A 17,233-nucleotide genomic window follows, 5' to 3' on the forward strand; every position below is an offset into this window, starting at 1 on the left:
CCTAAGCCTTAGTGTAGAATTGGCACACTCCTTTGAATTATCATTAAGAATTGAGTGGGATCTTCCTATCAAAGATAGAGGGCACTCTTCCCTAATCAAATACTTATCCATAGAATTTGGGACCTAAGGCTTTCCTCTAAGGATTTGTACTTTTCAACAAAAATTTGTTGATGAAGTTTGTAAGGGGACCTTATGAGTCTTCTGTAATGACCATGGAAGAATTATAGTCAAGTACCCAATCATTATTATTAGATTTACTTGTACGAACCACAAATAGTTGTTGTGATTTTTCAATTGTATATATTTTTTAAACCTTTAAATTAGAAGATAAAGCTATTGCAATCATTGTGAGCAATGGTATATTGTTGCGATTCAATTGCTACTTGGACTAAAATACTATAAAAGTCAACAGTTCCTGTAAAGCAATTTTTGCAACTACTCCGATCCACTAGACTAGAGAAAGGCCTACCCGATATAATAAAACAAAGCATTTTTTTGAAAGTACTTATTGCAAGTGTTAGACCTAATGTCTATATTACTCTAATTTTTATTGCAATCTCTTGCAAACCTACCTTAGACATGTCTTCATAATTTGCAGACTATTGGAGCAATTGATGTCTACTAAATCAATAGAATATTATACTTTATTGCTACTGCAATTTGCTATTATGCCAACACTTTGCTTTATAAGTCAACAAGTTGCTAGCCAATGATCCTTTCTCGAGACATAACTGAACCTAGTGGCAAATAGAAGGGAAAAAACAAACAACAAGGCAACTTATATGGGATAGTTGTTTGGTTGGTTAATAAAAATGTAGACATGCATAATCGAATGTGCTAATGGGTCACTTACACATTCATTTTATGATAGTTGACCACATTATTGGGCACTATCCATGTTGGAGATCCAAAGTGCTAGATTCTCTTTGTATTCAAATGATGGTTATTTATGGGATTATAATCATGCTTGTATTATCACTATAAAATGGGGATACTATATAGAATACACTATTCTAAGCAACCTTTGAATATTGATGAAAGAGAAAGGAATGATGAATATGTTGTTTTGTTTTGAGCAATCCTTGAGTACTTTATCTTTATCTTCCATTTTTACTAATGATGTTGAAAAACCAATGCTCTTTCAATGGTCACTACTTCAAACATAGCTAGTTCAAGTACCATCACTAAGACAAGAATGCCAATTTGACTTCCTATGGCACTAAGTATATGTAGTTTTATGGTGAAAAGTCTTATGACCAACATGCTCAAATCTAGCTTGCATGATAGTACTTGTGCACCTAATTCGCAAGGCGGAAATGTGGATTAGATGAAATAAGAGTTATGTTTCTCACTAGTACAACATGAAATAAAACAACAACTTGGGTCGTTCAATTTAAATAATTTCAACTTAATGATTATGATCAAATTAAGGTGGAGTTTTTGAAATAATGTTCCCAATATATGTGCCATAAAGGCTTGCTATCATGGACCAAGGGAAATCTTGTGTTGAGCACTTCACCAAGAAGTTTCAAAAGGTATGCAACCTCTTGGAGCAACCTTGAAGGTTGACCCATTAAATCTTCAATACAGATTTTACTAGTGGCCTGAGCTAGCAACCTTAAAATGATTGGCTACTTTCCCTAGCTTCTTTGAATTTAAGATCCTCAAAATGGACAAGTAGTAGTTCACACCAATGGGATTGAATAAATTTTACCAGCTAAATCGTGGTTGCCCGCAAACAAGTCTTTAAGGAGTGTTAATTATAAGAAGTCTTGCAAACCCTAAAAAGATTTAGATTCAACCTCGAGGGAGGTGAGCTCAAGGGAGGAGGAATTTTTTACATCAAAGAGCTCCAATAGTGTATCAAAGTTAGAAAATGAGTGAAAATCTAAGTAGATGAGCAAGAAGGTTGAAAGGTACTAAAATGGGAAGATAGCCAAGCATGGTCCCTTTGATTGGAGAAAGCTTAGGTATAGATCCAAATTTAATCACTACCATGCCACAAGTGATAATCATATGGTGGCTAATTGATCTCTAAATTAGTTATGGTGGGATCCTTGTAAGACAAATAATCATCAAATGACAAACATTTTATAATAGTGTTCAAATGGTACACGTGGAAAGACACAACAACAACAATAATAGCAATATGCAAAGCTAATAGTTTATTTTTCTCAACAACACTTATTCCAAATGTATCTATTTGCTTGTAAACTTGTGTAGAACAAGGATCTAGCAAGGTTAGTGTGATAATGGTATGAGCCAAGGTTAGGACATAGTTGTTAGAAGCATTGATTGTAATCAAACAAGTAATCAAAAGCGATGTGTTCAATATTGGCATGGCATGATAGTAAGAAAGTAGTTATGTAAGGTGGATGCCCTTCTAAAGTGCCTAATTTTTAACATGGTGGAACTAGTGTCTTCGGATGGGGATACTACAACAGAGTCACTTTCTCCATCTACCTATGTTACTCTCTTTGTTCTCCTCTCTCTCTCTCTCTCTCTCTCTCTCTCTCTCTCTCTCTCTCTCTCTCTCTCTCTCTCTCTCTCTCTCTCTCTCTCTCTCTCTCTCTCTCTCTCTCTCTCCCCCCCCCCCGTGCAAGGGCCTAAGCTCGTTGCCATCACCATTGCATGTTGTTCTATTTCATTCATCTTTACACAAGCTTGGTGTTTCACCCCCTATGTTCTCTCATTCTCTTTCTATTTCAATACTACTTCTACATGTGCACTTGAAAACTTGCAATCACAAGCCTACAACTAAAATTAGGCCATGTTAGGAAAGTTGGTGGTTTAAGGCCCCACACTTCTCCTCCTATGGGAGTCAATTCATATCTGGGAGATGTACCCCTTGCCAGAATCATTCAAAAGAAGTGTTGCACGCATGGTTCTTCTAATCCTCTCCATGTTCCAACCCCTATGGTACTGATTCTGATTCGTGAGAAATCCGGTAACTCCCTTCCCTCTTCCTTGTCTTGTACCAACCTCTTTGGAGCACAACGAGAAGGACAATTGGATCTATAGATTCCTCCTTCTTCCTTGCTAATAGTACTTTTTGGATCTATGCTTTCACATCTAGTTTCTAGTGTTCAGTTTGCTTTGGAGACTTCCATGACTTCCTATCTCTTTAGACAATCTATACATGAGTGTATACCTCACTGCAAGACAACTTAGGTGGATTCTTTGAGACCAGTCAGCTTACCAAAGCTCTAGAGGATTTAGCTTATGAAAATACTACTTTGAGTGATATCCATACACAAAATGATTATGGAAGTAATTATACCAACTTCTCCAGGACCACTTTATGTCGAGCAAGCATGCATCAAAGTGTTTGTCTCGAGAAATCTTCACGACATCAGTCAGAATCCTAGAAGGGGTTAAGCTTAATTGGACAACTTTTTTGTTGGAAAAAATGGATCAACATTTTCAATGTGTCACAAAAGCTCAACTTAGTATTGTTTCTTATGGGGTTTTTCCATAGAAGATAATTCAGTTGATAAATTCATGTACCTAATCCTATTCCACTTCCGTAGCAGTTTCCACGAAAGTGACGGTTCTCTCTACGATGTAATTTCACAAAATCAACTCAATAATTATGCATTGAAATAGTTATAGTCTAAATACTCATAATTTTAGGTTGACAACGAGCCATTTCTCAAGCTCATTGCTGTCCTCCATCATTCGCGCCCTTTGCTTGCACTAGATCAAGGAGAGTCATAGCATGAGCCTCAACAATTATTTCCTTGTAGTCAAGGTTAAACTACTTATGATAACTTATATTGTGTGTTGCTAATTTTATGCTCTAGCCATGCTATTCCTTATAATTCAATTATTTTTGCATAATATAACTAGCCACACCTTATTTTGTGAAACAAAATGCTATCTACAAGGAGATAATCTAGCTTTCTACAATGTCTAGTTGCTATATGAAGTTGAATTGTGTTGAGTTGTGGTAAAAAAGTGATAGAAGGCTTCATTACAATATGTGCACAATACATTATTTGCCCACTCTATAGCATTACATGTTGTTTGCCTTCCTTATAACTAGCTGAGCTTCAAATACATCTATAAAAGAAAAGAGAACACTAAATAGAAGCAATCTGATCCTCAAAGACAAGACACACTATTCACAAAGCAATCCTTTTTATTACTTGGATTGTCAATGTAATTAAGTGTTTTGACCTTGTGCAAAAGGGGAGTTAATAGAATCATCTATTTAGCAATAAGTATGTCTAAAGTATATAATCTATTGTTGTGCATTTTCCCTTCATATAGTCCTCGAGTGATTCGAGCACTATGTGCATGATAACTTCAATGTCAATGTCCATGTCCATGATTCCCATTAGAGGAATTATTGTCAAAGTTATGTCCCATAGCTAATTAAAAAAATGTATCCTATAGAATTTCCTTATGATGCAACCATTTCTTATGAGAATGAAAGAAAGCTTAAGACAATGCTAGGAGCACTTGTTGATGGGTTAGGTGGGGTAGCCTTTAAGTTACTTTTGCATATCCACTCTAATGAACTCACTTCTCATGGCTTTGGTTCATTGGAAACTCTAAATATTATTTATTCTTTTAGCAAAACTCACAACCACGTAAATACTTAATTCTAGGGGTATAAATGCATTGGTTTATCCCTTCTTTTATAAACAGATATCAAATTTTCATAAGCACATGAATCATTAGGTGTCACTAAGAACCCTTGATTAGGTGTGGGAAAATATTTCTTATTTGCAAAAGTGGCCATGCTACAATTATAAGTTGAAAAATATCATTGATTGCTTTTTGAGTAATAAAAGTTTATTGGTTTGGGCAAGGCTTCATGCAAAATCAAGATAGCTCTTGCACCCCTTATATGGAATACCCCCACAAAACCTTGAGTTTTCATAGGTTTAGTGGGTGCTTCTAAAAAATAGCAAAGACTACCATTTTAAACAAATCCACATGATGTCATCCTCACCAACCTTGCTCCCCTTTTATGAGGAGTAGCTCTAATACATCATATAGGTCATTTGATTTAAAGTGAAAAAGCTAACTCTTCAAACATTTACCTTAAATGAACTCTATGCCCTTCTTCGAATCTCATCATCATTGCTTCTATTGTAGGATGATCATGGTTTGCAAACCATTCAATAAATCATGTTAATTAGAAATATCACAACCATCAAACAAATATTTTGGTTGGATTCATTAAAAGTGTTATATTTGACTCCTTGGATGCTTTAAATACAAATTCTTGCCCTTGATTAAATTTGAGTATTTATCCTCTTTTTATTTTGCAAATAGTTAATATTCTATATTGAATTCTATCAGGGGGTCTACTATAGCAAAACCAAGTCTTTATGCATGAAATTACTAGACAAATGTGATAGGTGAGAGAGAATGGATTCCAAGGTGTATGTAGTTCAAACTTAGACTTGTTGAGTCTAAGGTTATGAATGATGGAGAATGCTACCTATCAGGAGCTTGGTGTGCTCTAATACCATGTAGTGAAAGTGATGGTGAGTGAAAGAGGAAGAGACCATGAGACAATGAGATGGTGAATGAATCACACACTTGTATTACAATAGCTAAGAGTACACATATATATGCAAGAAAGTTATGAATATGGTAGGTTCACTTATTGAAGTATCCTGCATATGTTCTAGATCATCCTACTAACATTTCCTTGATTAAATAATGAGAACATTTCCCTAAAGTTTCTCTCTTCAAGTTTTAGTTTCATATGGATGAGATGAAACATTTCCATTAATTAAGGGTCTGTCTCCCTAATTTGTTGATACTACCATGCATTTTTATTCTTCTTGCCAGATTTTGTCAAGGTGGATGCTAAAGAAGGCTTGTGGGAGCTTTCAATCAACCGCCAAGACCCACGAACCGCTTATTGTTTCAAGCGTTCCAAGCCGAGCACTAATGGCTACCTCTCACATAGCTGACGTGCTATCCACATCTATGGGCGTAGTGAGCTTACCTCCATGTCGATCGAGTTACCTCCTCTCCCGTGAACTCTGGTAGCTCCACGATCCAAGTGCAAGCTTCAAGCAAGCTCCATCCTCAAGCTCCACGCTCCAAGCTCCATTGCCGCAAGCAAGACAAGAGAAGAGAAGAGAAGAGAATAAGAGAGGAGAAGATGGAGAGAAACTAGGCTTTGAACCGTATAATATATTTTCTTGCCAATGCTATAATCTAAAAATAGAATTAAAATAGTAAATAAGTGCCATCATGCACATCAAAGTTATAAGCACACTAATAAATAATAATTTGTGTAGCCATGACACCACATTGATAAAAATAAAAATCATAAGTAAATAAGCACAAAGATTGTACCCAATCTCATGTTCTGCTCTCTTATCTCTTATTCAACATTCTCATGTGTTCTTCTTAATTTTTGGTTACCTATTGTTAATGTACGATGAGAGAGGATATCATGCCTAACCATGATAACTGGAATGGAGTGTGTGAGATCACCACAAGGTGTATAAAATGGTATAGCAAAGCATATAGGGAGGTTCTTAAAGCTCATTATATGAAGTCATATGAGTTAACTAAACCTTTTGCCTTTACCTTGCTTGTAATAAGCCAATCAATAAGGCCAAAAGCAGTTTGTGTCTTGCTTTCATGATAGAACTTTATTGGTTCATGTGTTCATAAGTATAACTCTTTTATAATTTTGATGGACAATAATAGAGAAATAAAAATGTGCATATATTAGACAAATACTGCAATTGATGGTTTCCACTGGCGGCCATGTGGTCTTGAGAGCTTACATTTGATGATGCTATGGAAAATGGTGGAAAAAGAGCTTTGAGAGCTTGATAAGGTAGATAGTGGTATATTCACTCAATAAGCTAAATACTAGTATATTTGTGCCTATAACCACAATGTGTGTGTGCGCGATTGCATGCACGTAAGTGCACGTATATGTGTGTATATTGAGATCAACCAATTCATGACAAATTAAGGATTGTGCAAAAGTGCAAATAGAGAATCAAATAATACAACAAAGTTAAGGCACAAAGTAATAATACAACATGTGGGCATTTGAGCTTTCAACATTTCTGAATGTGAGAATATGTGATGCACATGCATATGTGCATGGGAATGTACTTAGGAGACTTGTCTCCTTTGGAGAGTCCCATGTTTCATATCACAGTGTGAATCAATGGGTAACTTGTAGGATCCATTGTCTTTATATATAGCACAATTGATGTGCTATCAACCAAGATATGTGTTGTAAGTTCAAGAATTGATTGATAACTTGATAAGCATCAAAAGTTTCAATACCCACCATCATTGGGATAGACCCTAGTTGGTGGCTTTAAGAAGGGCTCCAAGCTATCAATTCAGAAGGCTTGGGTGAAACTCCATTGGTGACACTTGATGCTAGTAAATGCCTATTGTCACCCTATATTTATAAGCAATACCCATGCTATTTTGATGGTTGATGTGACCAATGAGTAAATTGGTTCAATTTTCATAAAGGTTGCAAAGGTTATGCATGAAAGGTAGAGCCTAATTTGAAGCACACAAGCAAAAGTAAGAGCAAAGCAAGAGCTATGATACATGTAGCAAGAGAGCGAGAGAGAGAGAGAGATACCATATGTGGTAACTCCAATAGTCACAATGTGTGATCAACCTTCCTTTATTCAATAGTTACTAAAAGAATAAAGAATAAAGTCATAGTGATGGGCACCCGTCACCTACAATGTATAGGTGTGTAAGTACAATGTACAATGAGTAAATGTGGGTGGCTAAGCATAGGTGCCTTTATCCCCAACAACCTCCCACTTAAAGGTAAATGTGCCTTAGAGAGGAGAAAAATAAAAAAGAGAAAAATACAACAGGTACATAGAGTACAATAGGATGAGGAAAGATATCATCTCATCCTAAAGAAGGCATATCATTCCATTGGGAAACTTTTAGTGAGCATGGCTATAGGATTCGTATCTATAGATATGTTGACAAGCTCAATAGGCTTGTCTTCTACCACCTCCTCGATGAAGTGATAGCACCTCAATGTACTTTGTCTTCACATGGAAGACTGGATTACAAGCCAACTAAATGACACTTATCGAATATGAATGCAATGTTGGAGTCATAGGCATACCAAGTTCTACAACTAGATTGCTTAACCATAGGGTCTCCTTTTTGCAAGTCTTATTGGCTGCAATGTGTTCAATATTTGTAGTAAAAAAGGCTATGCATTTCTACTACACCCTAGACATCCAAGAGATAGCACCTCATCATAGGTAAAGACATACCCAGAGATGGGATTCCTACTATCTGCATGTCATGCATAGTCAGAGTTAGTGGAGCCTATGACTTTTGAATCCTAGCTACCATAGCAAATGCATATATTTGTTGTGCCTTTCAAGTACCTCATGATACCCTTCATGACATCCCAATGTTTCCTGCTAGGTGTAGCCATACAGTGTGCCATAACTCTCACTACAAATGCTATGTCAAGATGAGTGGCTATTATGGCATACATCAAATAGCCCACTGCATATGCATCTGGAACATTGGCCATCTTGGCCCTCTCATCATCTAATCATGGACAATTGGCTTGACTAACCTTCACATGAGAAGGTAAAGGACAGCTAATAGACTTACCATCCTACAAATGAAACTACTCAAGTACTTTGTGGCTATACTCCTTCTGGGACAAGTAGAGAAGTCCCTTAGGGCAATCATGCATAATGCACATACCAAGTATGTGTGAGACCTGTCCCATCTCCTTTATCTCAAAGCTCTTCTTGAGCTAAGTCTTTAAAGCATCTTGCTTAGCACTAGCACTCCCATCTATAAATATATCATCAACACAAAGCATCGAAATAATAAGGCTACCATCATGAGTCTTCTTCACATATAAACATGGATTCATATCACTATGGGAATATCCCTGTGAATGTATGAAAGTATCAAAATTATGGCACCACTCCCTAGGAGCTTGTCTAACCCCATAAATACTCTTCTTCAATTTGCACACTATGTGTTCACTACCTTTCTCTACAAAGCCCTTAGGCTATTGCATATAAATCTCATCATACAAATCCCATGTAAGAAAGTCGTCTCAACATCTCATTGATAAAGATCCAAATCCAACCAAGCAACCAGGGGCAAGACAAAGCATAGGGTAGTCATCTTAACTATAAGATAAAAGACTTTATCAAAGTCAATACCATGCTCCTGCTTAAAAGCATTTGCAACCAATCTAGCCTTCTATGCTAGCTTATAATGACCAAGGGTAGTCTTTAACTTATATACCTGCTTGCATGGCAATGCATGTTTCCTATCAGGCAAGGAAACCAAGTTCAATATACGATTCTATAATGAATCAAACTCAATCTGCATAGCCCTCTTCCAAGAATGAGAATCACCTTTGTACATAGCCTCCTCATGAGTAAGTGGCTTAACAGAGTCTATCACCATGACATAATCCATATAGGGCTTATAGTGATCAAGAGTATGTGAAGCTCTAGCAGGGCACCTCAAAGCTGGTTGTGGGGCCTGTTGAGTATGTCTTCTCGATTTAACAACATGATCCTACACAATAGGCAAATCTTGGGCCACCGTACTATCAACTGCAAGTTGTAACGTGATAGGAAGTTCCTCTTAAAATACCATCTTGCATACCTCAAGTACCTACTCAGGCTTCTTATGCATCTTCTCCTAATGGAAAATCACATCGTGACTAACAAATAACCTTCCAAGTCTATAGTCCATCTCAGTTGCATCCCCATATCCATGAAAGATGCATTAAACAAACTTCAAATCCAACTTATTGCGCTTGTTTTTTGAGAATATATGGCAAAAAGCCTTATATCCAGAGATATGCAAATGAGCATATGACAAAGGTCTCCCACCATACCTCCTTTGCAACCTAATGAATAAGAGCAGTACAAGGGGATCTATTGATGAGATCATGGAGATAGTAACTACCTCAATCCAAAAGTATTGTGGTAAGCTTGCCTAATTGAGCATACTACTACAAACTCTTTCTTGAATAGTCATATTTATGTGCTCTACAATACCATAATGGGATGATTGTCGCTTAATACTATGTTTTATGGCAAAACTGCTCAAATGCATTAGAGACATATTCACCCCCATTGTCAGACCCGACCTTAGGCATTTCAACCTATACCCAAAGGAGTTCTTAATAAGAGCAACAAAGTGTTAAAAGATAGCTAGAACATCTAATTTTTGCTTAATATGATAAGCCTAGACCTTATGCAAATAATCATCAATAAATGTCACAAATTACTTCACTCTATGCAATAACAATTAATAGGGCATGAGACCACATATATCTAAATGCACGAGAGCTAACAACTCACCCATGCATATAGAACTAGACTTATTATGCCACGAAGACAATGATCACATGAATCAAAATGTGAGTAATCAAGAGGCAAAAGATACTCCAAACGAGTCACGTGTCCAAGACCATGATGCCATAAAGATATATGTGGTAAGACATGGTCAATAGATCTAAATACAAATAAAGGATAAAGGCTACCAACCTTGGCATCTCAAGTAAAAGCAAGGTGACCACATGTAATCTTCCATGTAGAACCACCAAAAGGCACATGATAACGTGCATCTCCAACTGTCCCAGCAAATAGTAGGCTTTTGGTCAAAGTTGGTACATGACATACATTATGCAAAACAAATGAGCTGCCTGAAGTAAACTATAGTTTAACATCCCCAATGCCCATGATATCCAATGTAGTATCATTTTCTAGTCTCACAAAACCTATAAGGTTGTGATAGGGATGAAATCAATCCCAATGTGCCATAACATGGAAAGAAACCGCCAAATCAATAAGCCAACACTAAGGGTAGGTAGATGAAGTATTAGTCAATTGAGTAGCATCAAGAGATGAAGCAACTAAGATATAGTCATTAGATTTAGTTTGCACTATATTTATCTCTTTAATCTTCATGCTATACTTACTAGGGACAATGCTATGATTATCCAACTTTGCATTATTCTATGCTTTTTCATTGCCTTTTTCATTGGGGCTATCATTGTGCATTTTATGGCAATATGGCCTAATATGACCTTGTTGTGCACACTATTGACATGCCAAAGAGGAGTTGTGGTTGCGTGACTTACTATGAGATTGCCCATGTGTGTGAGACTTGCCCTTGTTGGGTTAGGAGTCTTTACCACCATTATTATTGCCATTACCACCATTTTTGCCTCTAACATTCAATGTATGAGAAGTGATCACTACATCAATATTCTTTATATTTACCTCTTTTGTCAATAGAGTACTTTATACATCACTACATTTAAAACCACTCTTACAGAGATGAGCACTCATAGTAGTATGAAAGGTATCCCATGACTTAGGTTGTGTAACGAGTAAGAACAAAGATTTGATATTATCTTCAAACTAGTGCCTTGTGATATAAGTTGGCTGAAAATGGAATAAAATTGATTCAAATGAGTGGACATAGCCATACCCTTCTTCATGCGAAGGTCCACAAGTTTCTTCAACTAGTATAACTAAGATGCAAGACTTTGTTTGTTATAAAGATCACAAATCTTTTTCCATAATGCATAAGCACCACCCTCAATGTCAATGACATTAAAAGACATATGCTTTGATGATGACAAAATGATAGTTGATTTGCATAGCTCATCAAGTTTTGCCCAACCCTTTGCATCATAAAGCTCAGGATTTATGCCCTCTAACTTCAATGGTTTAACTTGCCTCTTCTACACCAAGACTTGTCATATCTACGTCTTCCACTATTGGAAGTTGTTGCCATCAAGCTTTTCAAGATTGAAAAACCTACCATAATGATTGAAAGCATCTACAAATGAGAAGAGTATGGGTTGCTATAAATTTAGCAAAATAGCCCTAAAAAATGATTGAAAAGGGTGAAAACAAATGAGACTAGAGTTGTCCACAAACTACAAGCAAAAGAGTGCCAAAACAAACTATGTGCTCTCCAAAGGAATGTTGAAAGCTATAATTATAGCAATGCTGAAATAAAGACTGTAATATATGTCAATCCAATTGTAGGCAAATAGCAAATAAAGCAAGCTTCCATTGCTAGGGATATTCAAGTAGTAACTAGGATACAAAGAATGCCACTAACAGTGATGAGCATAGACACTTGGCACCAAAGATTATCACGAACTCAAAGTGTTAGTAAACCATACATCCCATAAGCATATACATCATGCATGTAGAAGGTTTCAAGAGCAACGACAAAGATCTAACAAATGCAAAATTGATTGAGCAAAGAGAAATGACGCGTAGTACATAACCAATATGCATATATACATCACTAACAAACTATTGATAGAAGTAAGTGCTAGTGTCCAAAGTATACGAAATCAAATCAGCCCACTAATAGATGTAACTGCATCCAATAGCATATAAGAGAACATGTACATGAACCAAGAGTCTCACTATCTTAAAAACCCAAGCTCTAGTAAGTAAGTACAAGCATCTCCCATTGGAAACAAATCTGGAATGCAAAGTGAGCAAGAAAAGCTCAAGACATATATATCAAAGCATTTGGGAAGCCAAGCACATCGCAAATACATTTGAGAGCATAAGTGTCCAATGAAGCTTCAATACTTGTAAGTAAGTAAGCATAGAAACTCAAAGCAAGTGGCCAAAGCCCAATTATATCAAATGTAGCTCAAATCCAAGTACCAAAGCATGTCATAACCATATGATACTCGAGATATTATGTAGGCACAATAGGCATGAACCCTTTATCATTAAAAGCTTGCTATCCACACTATTATAGCAGTGAATACCCTGTTAAAATTGAGTCAATGCAAGCTCAAAATGTACCCCAAAGTACTTCAAGACATCCACAAATGATCCATAAATGCAAGTGCTCTAGATGATGCAGACAATCTCAAGGACTGGGAGTTGAAATTTGATGCAAATCACGCTGATGTTGTTCTCCACTTTGTTGGTCTTGTTGCTCCCTTCAGAGCCTCAAGCAATGATAAATACAGTCCCTTGAATCCTTTGGAGCAAGCCTTGATAAGTGGAGCAAGCTAGGAGAAGATAAATGATTAATGAGTATCTCGATGTAAAGAAGCCATGGCTGCCATGAAACCTTGAGTTAAAGATTTGAATTTGAGCTAAAGAAAAAAATGAAGAAGCTTCTTGAGTCCAAGCTTTGATACTAGTTGAAAGATAAAGCATGAGTGGAAACACACAAGCGAAAGAAAGAGTAAAGTAAGAGCTATGGTGGATAAAGCAAGAGAGCAAGAGAGAGAGATACCATATGTGGAAACTCCAATAGTCATAATGTGTGAGTAGCCTTTCCTTATTCAATAGTCACCAAAAGAATAAAAAATAAAGTGATAGTGATGGGCACCCGCCACTTGCAGTGTATAGATGTGCGGGGACAATGTATAATGAGTAAATGTGGGCGACTTAGGCACATGTGCCTTTAACCCCAACATTGCATAGGGGCTTGTTTTGTGCAAAGTATTGAAAATGCAAGGTTGAACAAGCCTTCTGTGATATTTGGAAAGGATTTAACTATTTGTCCATTGATGTGATGAATGCTCTCAAGAGACCACCCATATTGGGGATTGTGCTTAGAAAATGGTTACCATAGTAAGCACTTTAATGATGTGGTACTTCCTTTTTAGTTGAACTAAGGTCCCCTTGCTTACCTTGGGGAAAACTTGTGTTCATAGTCAACCACATGGTTAAACCAATTAAATCATTACATGGAGACCTTTCATTGGTGTTTCTAGAAAAGTCGTCCCAAAAAAGATGTTTCAAATGGTTAAACTAGCCCTTCATGTGTGTGAGATTGCAGATGTAGCCTATTGTAGTTAAAAACTTTGTCTAATTGAATCGACTTACTATGGTTGGTCATCTGTGTGGTGTATGAGAGTGTACACGGGTGAGCAATTGTGTTCCTTACACATCACAATAGTCATGGAAAGAGGGGGGGTGGGGGGAAGAGATAGTTGGGGGACAATAACAAATAACTAGGTCCGAAGGTTTAACAGCCTTGGGCTGGTGTTGATAATACTTTGGAAACCCTAGAAGGGATACGACCAACTATTAATCGTCTCTCGCCTTCCTGAGAGGTCTCTTTTGGAGCTTCCTCTCTCTCGCAGCAGCCATGGTAAGCCTCTCCTCTCGTCCTCTGTCCTTAGTCCCCTGTTCCCCGTGCGCTGTCGATTCGGGTTGCGGCTTATGTGCTTTCATCTCTGTGGCTGCAGGCATTCGCAAAGGCCAAGAAGACCAAGGCCTACTTCAAGAGGTTCCAGGTCAAGTACAAGAGAAGGCGAGGTGAGATCTGGTCTCTTTGTGTGTCTGCACAGATCACGTACACGAGAAGGTTGTTTCTGCATCTTCACGGTGGTGCAATTGAATGGTTCGACCTTCTGTGCCGGGCATGGCACCTTTCTTTCTGTAATTGATGCCCCTGTTTTTTGTACTATACTGGCAGCTGGTAAGACAGACTACCGGGCAAGGATCCGCCTGACAAACCAGGACAAGAACAAGTACAACACGCCTAAGTACAGGCTTGTTGTTCGATTTGTATCCTTTCGCCCATGCTTTCCGTTGTTGTAGTTGCCACAGACACACATCGTCTTCATTGTTGCACCCAGATGTCAATGTCATTGTCATTATCGCAGACAATATCACAGTCATTGTAGCCATCTTTGCCACCACCGTTTCGGTTTGACAGCCCACTTGTCTTGCGCCTCGTTCCTTAACCTAGGAATGTAGACGAATAAGGATATCATCGCACAGATCACCTATGCGACTCTTGCTGGTGATGTTGTCCTTGCGGCAGCTTACTCCCATGAGCTGCCCCGCTATGGGCTTAAGGCTGGTCTGACAAATTACGCAGCAGGTATTTTTTTTCCCCAGAGCACAGTTGCATTCCTATTCCTGTGTGATCTGCATGGTTAACGTTGCTCCAAATTTTTGTAGCATATTGCACTGGACTCCTCTTGGCTCGCAGAGTTTTGAAACAGTTTGAGCTGGATGAAGAGTATGTTGGAAATGTCGAGGTAGACATTGCTTTTCCAAAGCACTAGGTGAATGTTGCATATTAAGCAATGTTATCTTAAAGGAGACAGTGTTTGCAGGCCACAGGTGAAGACTATAATGTCGAAGCTGGTGATGAGCGTCGTCCTTTTAGGGCTCTTCTGGACGTTGGTCTTGTTCGAACCACCACCGGGAACAGGGTCTTTGGGGCCCTCAAGGTACTGGGCCAGCATTTTCAAATAATTATAGAACATTGAATCTCAGCTCTTGTTGCCTTATTCCTTGAATTTGCTTACAGGGTGCCTTGGATGGGGGCCTTGATATTCCCCACAGTGAGAAGAGGTTTGCTGGTTACAGCAAGGAGGACAAGTCATTGAATGCAGAGATCCATAGAAAGTACATTCTTGGAGGTCATGTTGCGGACTATATGAAGGTAATTTTTCAAGGCTTGTTTTTCCCTCTTTGCATCCAGCTGCCAGGCTCTTGTGATCTGGTCAGCTTTCTGTATACTGGATTGATAATCTCTATAATTTTGAGTTTTTTCCAGATGCTGAGAGAGGAGGAGCCTGAAAAATATCAGCTTCAGTTCAGTGCCTTCATCAAAGAAGGAATAGAGCCAGAGGAGCTTGAAAATTTGTACAAGAAAGTTCATGCAGGCATCCGAGCTGACCCATCAATTAAGCACACTGAAAAGCATGTGCCTTCTGAAAGGAAGAGGTTAGCCACTTGAACACCTTGTATGCTTTTACCCATGTTGCTTTTTATGACAAACTCTTACACCATTCTCTTGTCTGCAGCTATAAGATGAAGAAACTGACGTATGAAGAAAGAAAAGCAAACCTGATAAGCCGACTCAATGCTCTAAACAATGATGATGATGATGATGATGATGAGGAAGAAGATTGATAAGAGTTTGTAGCTTTTGGTTGTGGACAGAACCGGGGACCAAGTGGTTGGTGTCTAACACACTGGATCACTGACCTGGCTTCTGTGAGAATGTCTCAATTTTGGGTGTTTCAATTTTGTAGCCGTATAGCATGTTCCGAAATAGTCTTTGGGCCTATCATGACAACTTTAGTGCTCTTCAACTGATTGTGGTAAAATGAGCACTGATGTTTCATCTAGATAATGAATTGAGAATTACTTGAAATCTTGCATTAAAGCACGTAGCGGTCAACTGTAGTCTTAATTCTTCAGGGCTTATGGTAGCTGCTAATGGAAATTAAACATCTATGTGGAGAAATTGTGCTGCTGATGGTTGATTGTGCTTTTGCATTGAATTATCTCTCGGGAGTTTCTGAAGGTACATTGCAGAGTTTAATCGCTACTTGCCACTCCTTGAATGACAAGCTTCAGATTTGTTTTGGAGTTTCTCATGAGAAGTAAACCTTGGTGGCCGTCTGCTGGCTTGCATTTAATATGCTGTGAAAGTTGAGGGTCTTTGAAAGGTCTTATTGAGTCTGGATCGTGATAATGAGCTCTCTTTCACTATATTCTTGGCATTGCTCTGAATGCTGCATCACTGTGCAGTTTATGAACAAATGCAGGTCGAAAGTTTACTTCTACTGTTAACCTCAGTCACAGTTATGTGAAAGTGCTAGCTTTAGGTGTGTACTTCCTGTTTTTTTTTGATTTAGCAGAACAGTTGTCTTTTAGCTTTGAGAAACTCATCGAATGGGAGATTTGATGTAGTGTTCTAATGCTCAAATTGCACAGAAGTTTTAAATGATTAATTAGCACATGCAATTATAAGAGGGTAACTTGAGTGCCTTTGATAGGAGTCTTCCCAGAAAACCAGCTTGAGAAGACACTGAAATAAGCTGAATTTTAACTGGTGCCTTCTGGAATTGTTGTCTTGATGTGATCTGGGTTTGGAAAAGGCAATTAAAGATGTGCACTGGTGAGAACTAGCTGTTCTAAATCTCTCACAAGGTTTCAGATTACTATCCAGACTGCATTAATAAGAAATTATTACCTTGATGTGATCTGACTCTGGAGAAGGTAATTAGCAGAGTGCACTGTGAGAACTAACTGTTCTAGATCTCTCTTGACGGTACTTCTATACTATCCAAACTGTATTAAAGGGAAAATTGCCCAAAACAAGGTCTAGAGCAGTCAGACATCTCAACGCTCAATAAGGTCTGTATTAAAGGGAAAATTGCCCAAAATAAACTGTATCCGAAAGTGTTACTTTTAATTGAAATACACTGCTTTCTGAGACTGAC

The 17,233-nt window shown here is 37.9% G+C and overlaps 1 protein-coding gene across 1 annotated transcript; it reads left to right on the forward strand.

The window, feature by feature from the left end:
• Window positions 1-13,994: 13,994 nt before the first annotated feature.
• LOC148024988 (large ribosomal subunit protein uL18-like) lies at window positions 13,995-16,158 on the forward strand. The gene is made up of 9 exons (XM_087694674.1): window positions 13,995-14,133; window positions 14,231-14,300; window positions 14,461-14,552; window positions 14,745-14,871; window positions 14,952-15,031; window positions 15,110-15,226; window positions 15,307-15,441; window positions 15,556-15,725; window positions 15,806-16,158. Exons 1-9 carry the CDS (start codon window positions 14,131-14,133, stop codon window positions 15,912-15,914), a joined length of 903 nt encoding a protein of 300 aa, XP_087550800.1. The 5' UTR covers window positions 13,995-14,130; the 3' UTR covers window positions 15,915-16,158.
• The last annotated feature ends 1,075 nt before the right edge of the window (window positions 16,159-17,233 follow it).

Source organism: Lygodium microphyllum, chromosome 15, assembly GCF_053477565.2.
Source record: "Lygodium microphyllum isolate KBCC chromosome 15, Lygodium_microphyllum_v1.1.10, whole genome shotgun sequence".
Lineage (NCBI taxonomy): Eukaryota > Viridiplantae > Streptophyta > Polypodiopsida > Schizaeales > Lygodiaceae > Lygodium > Lygodium microphyllum.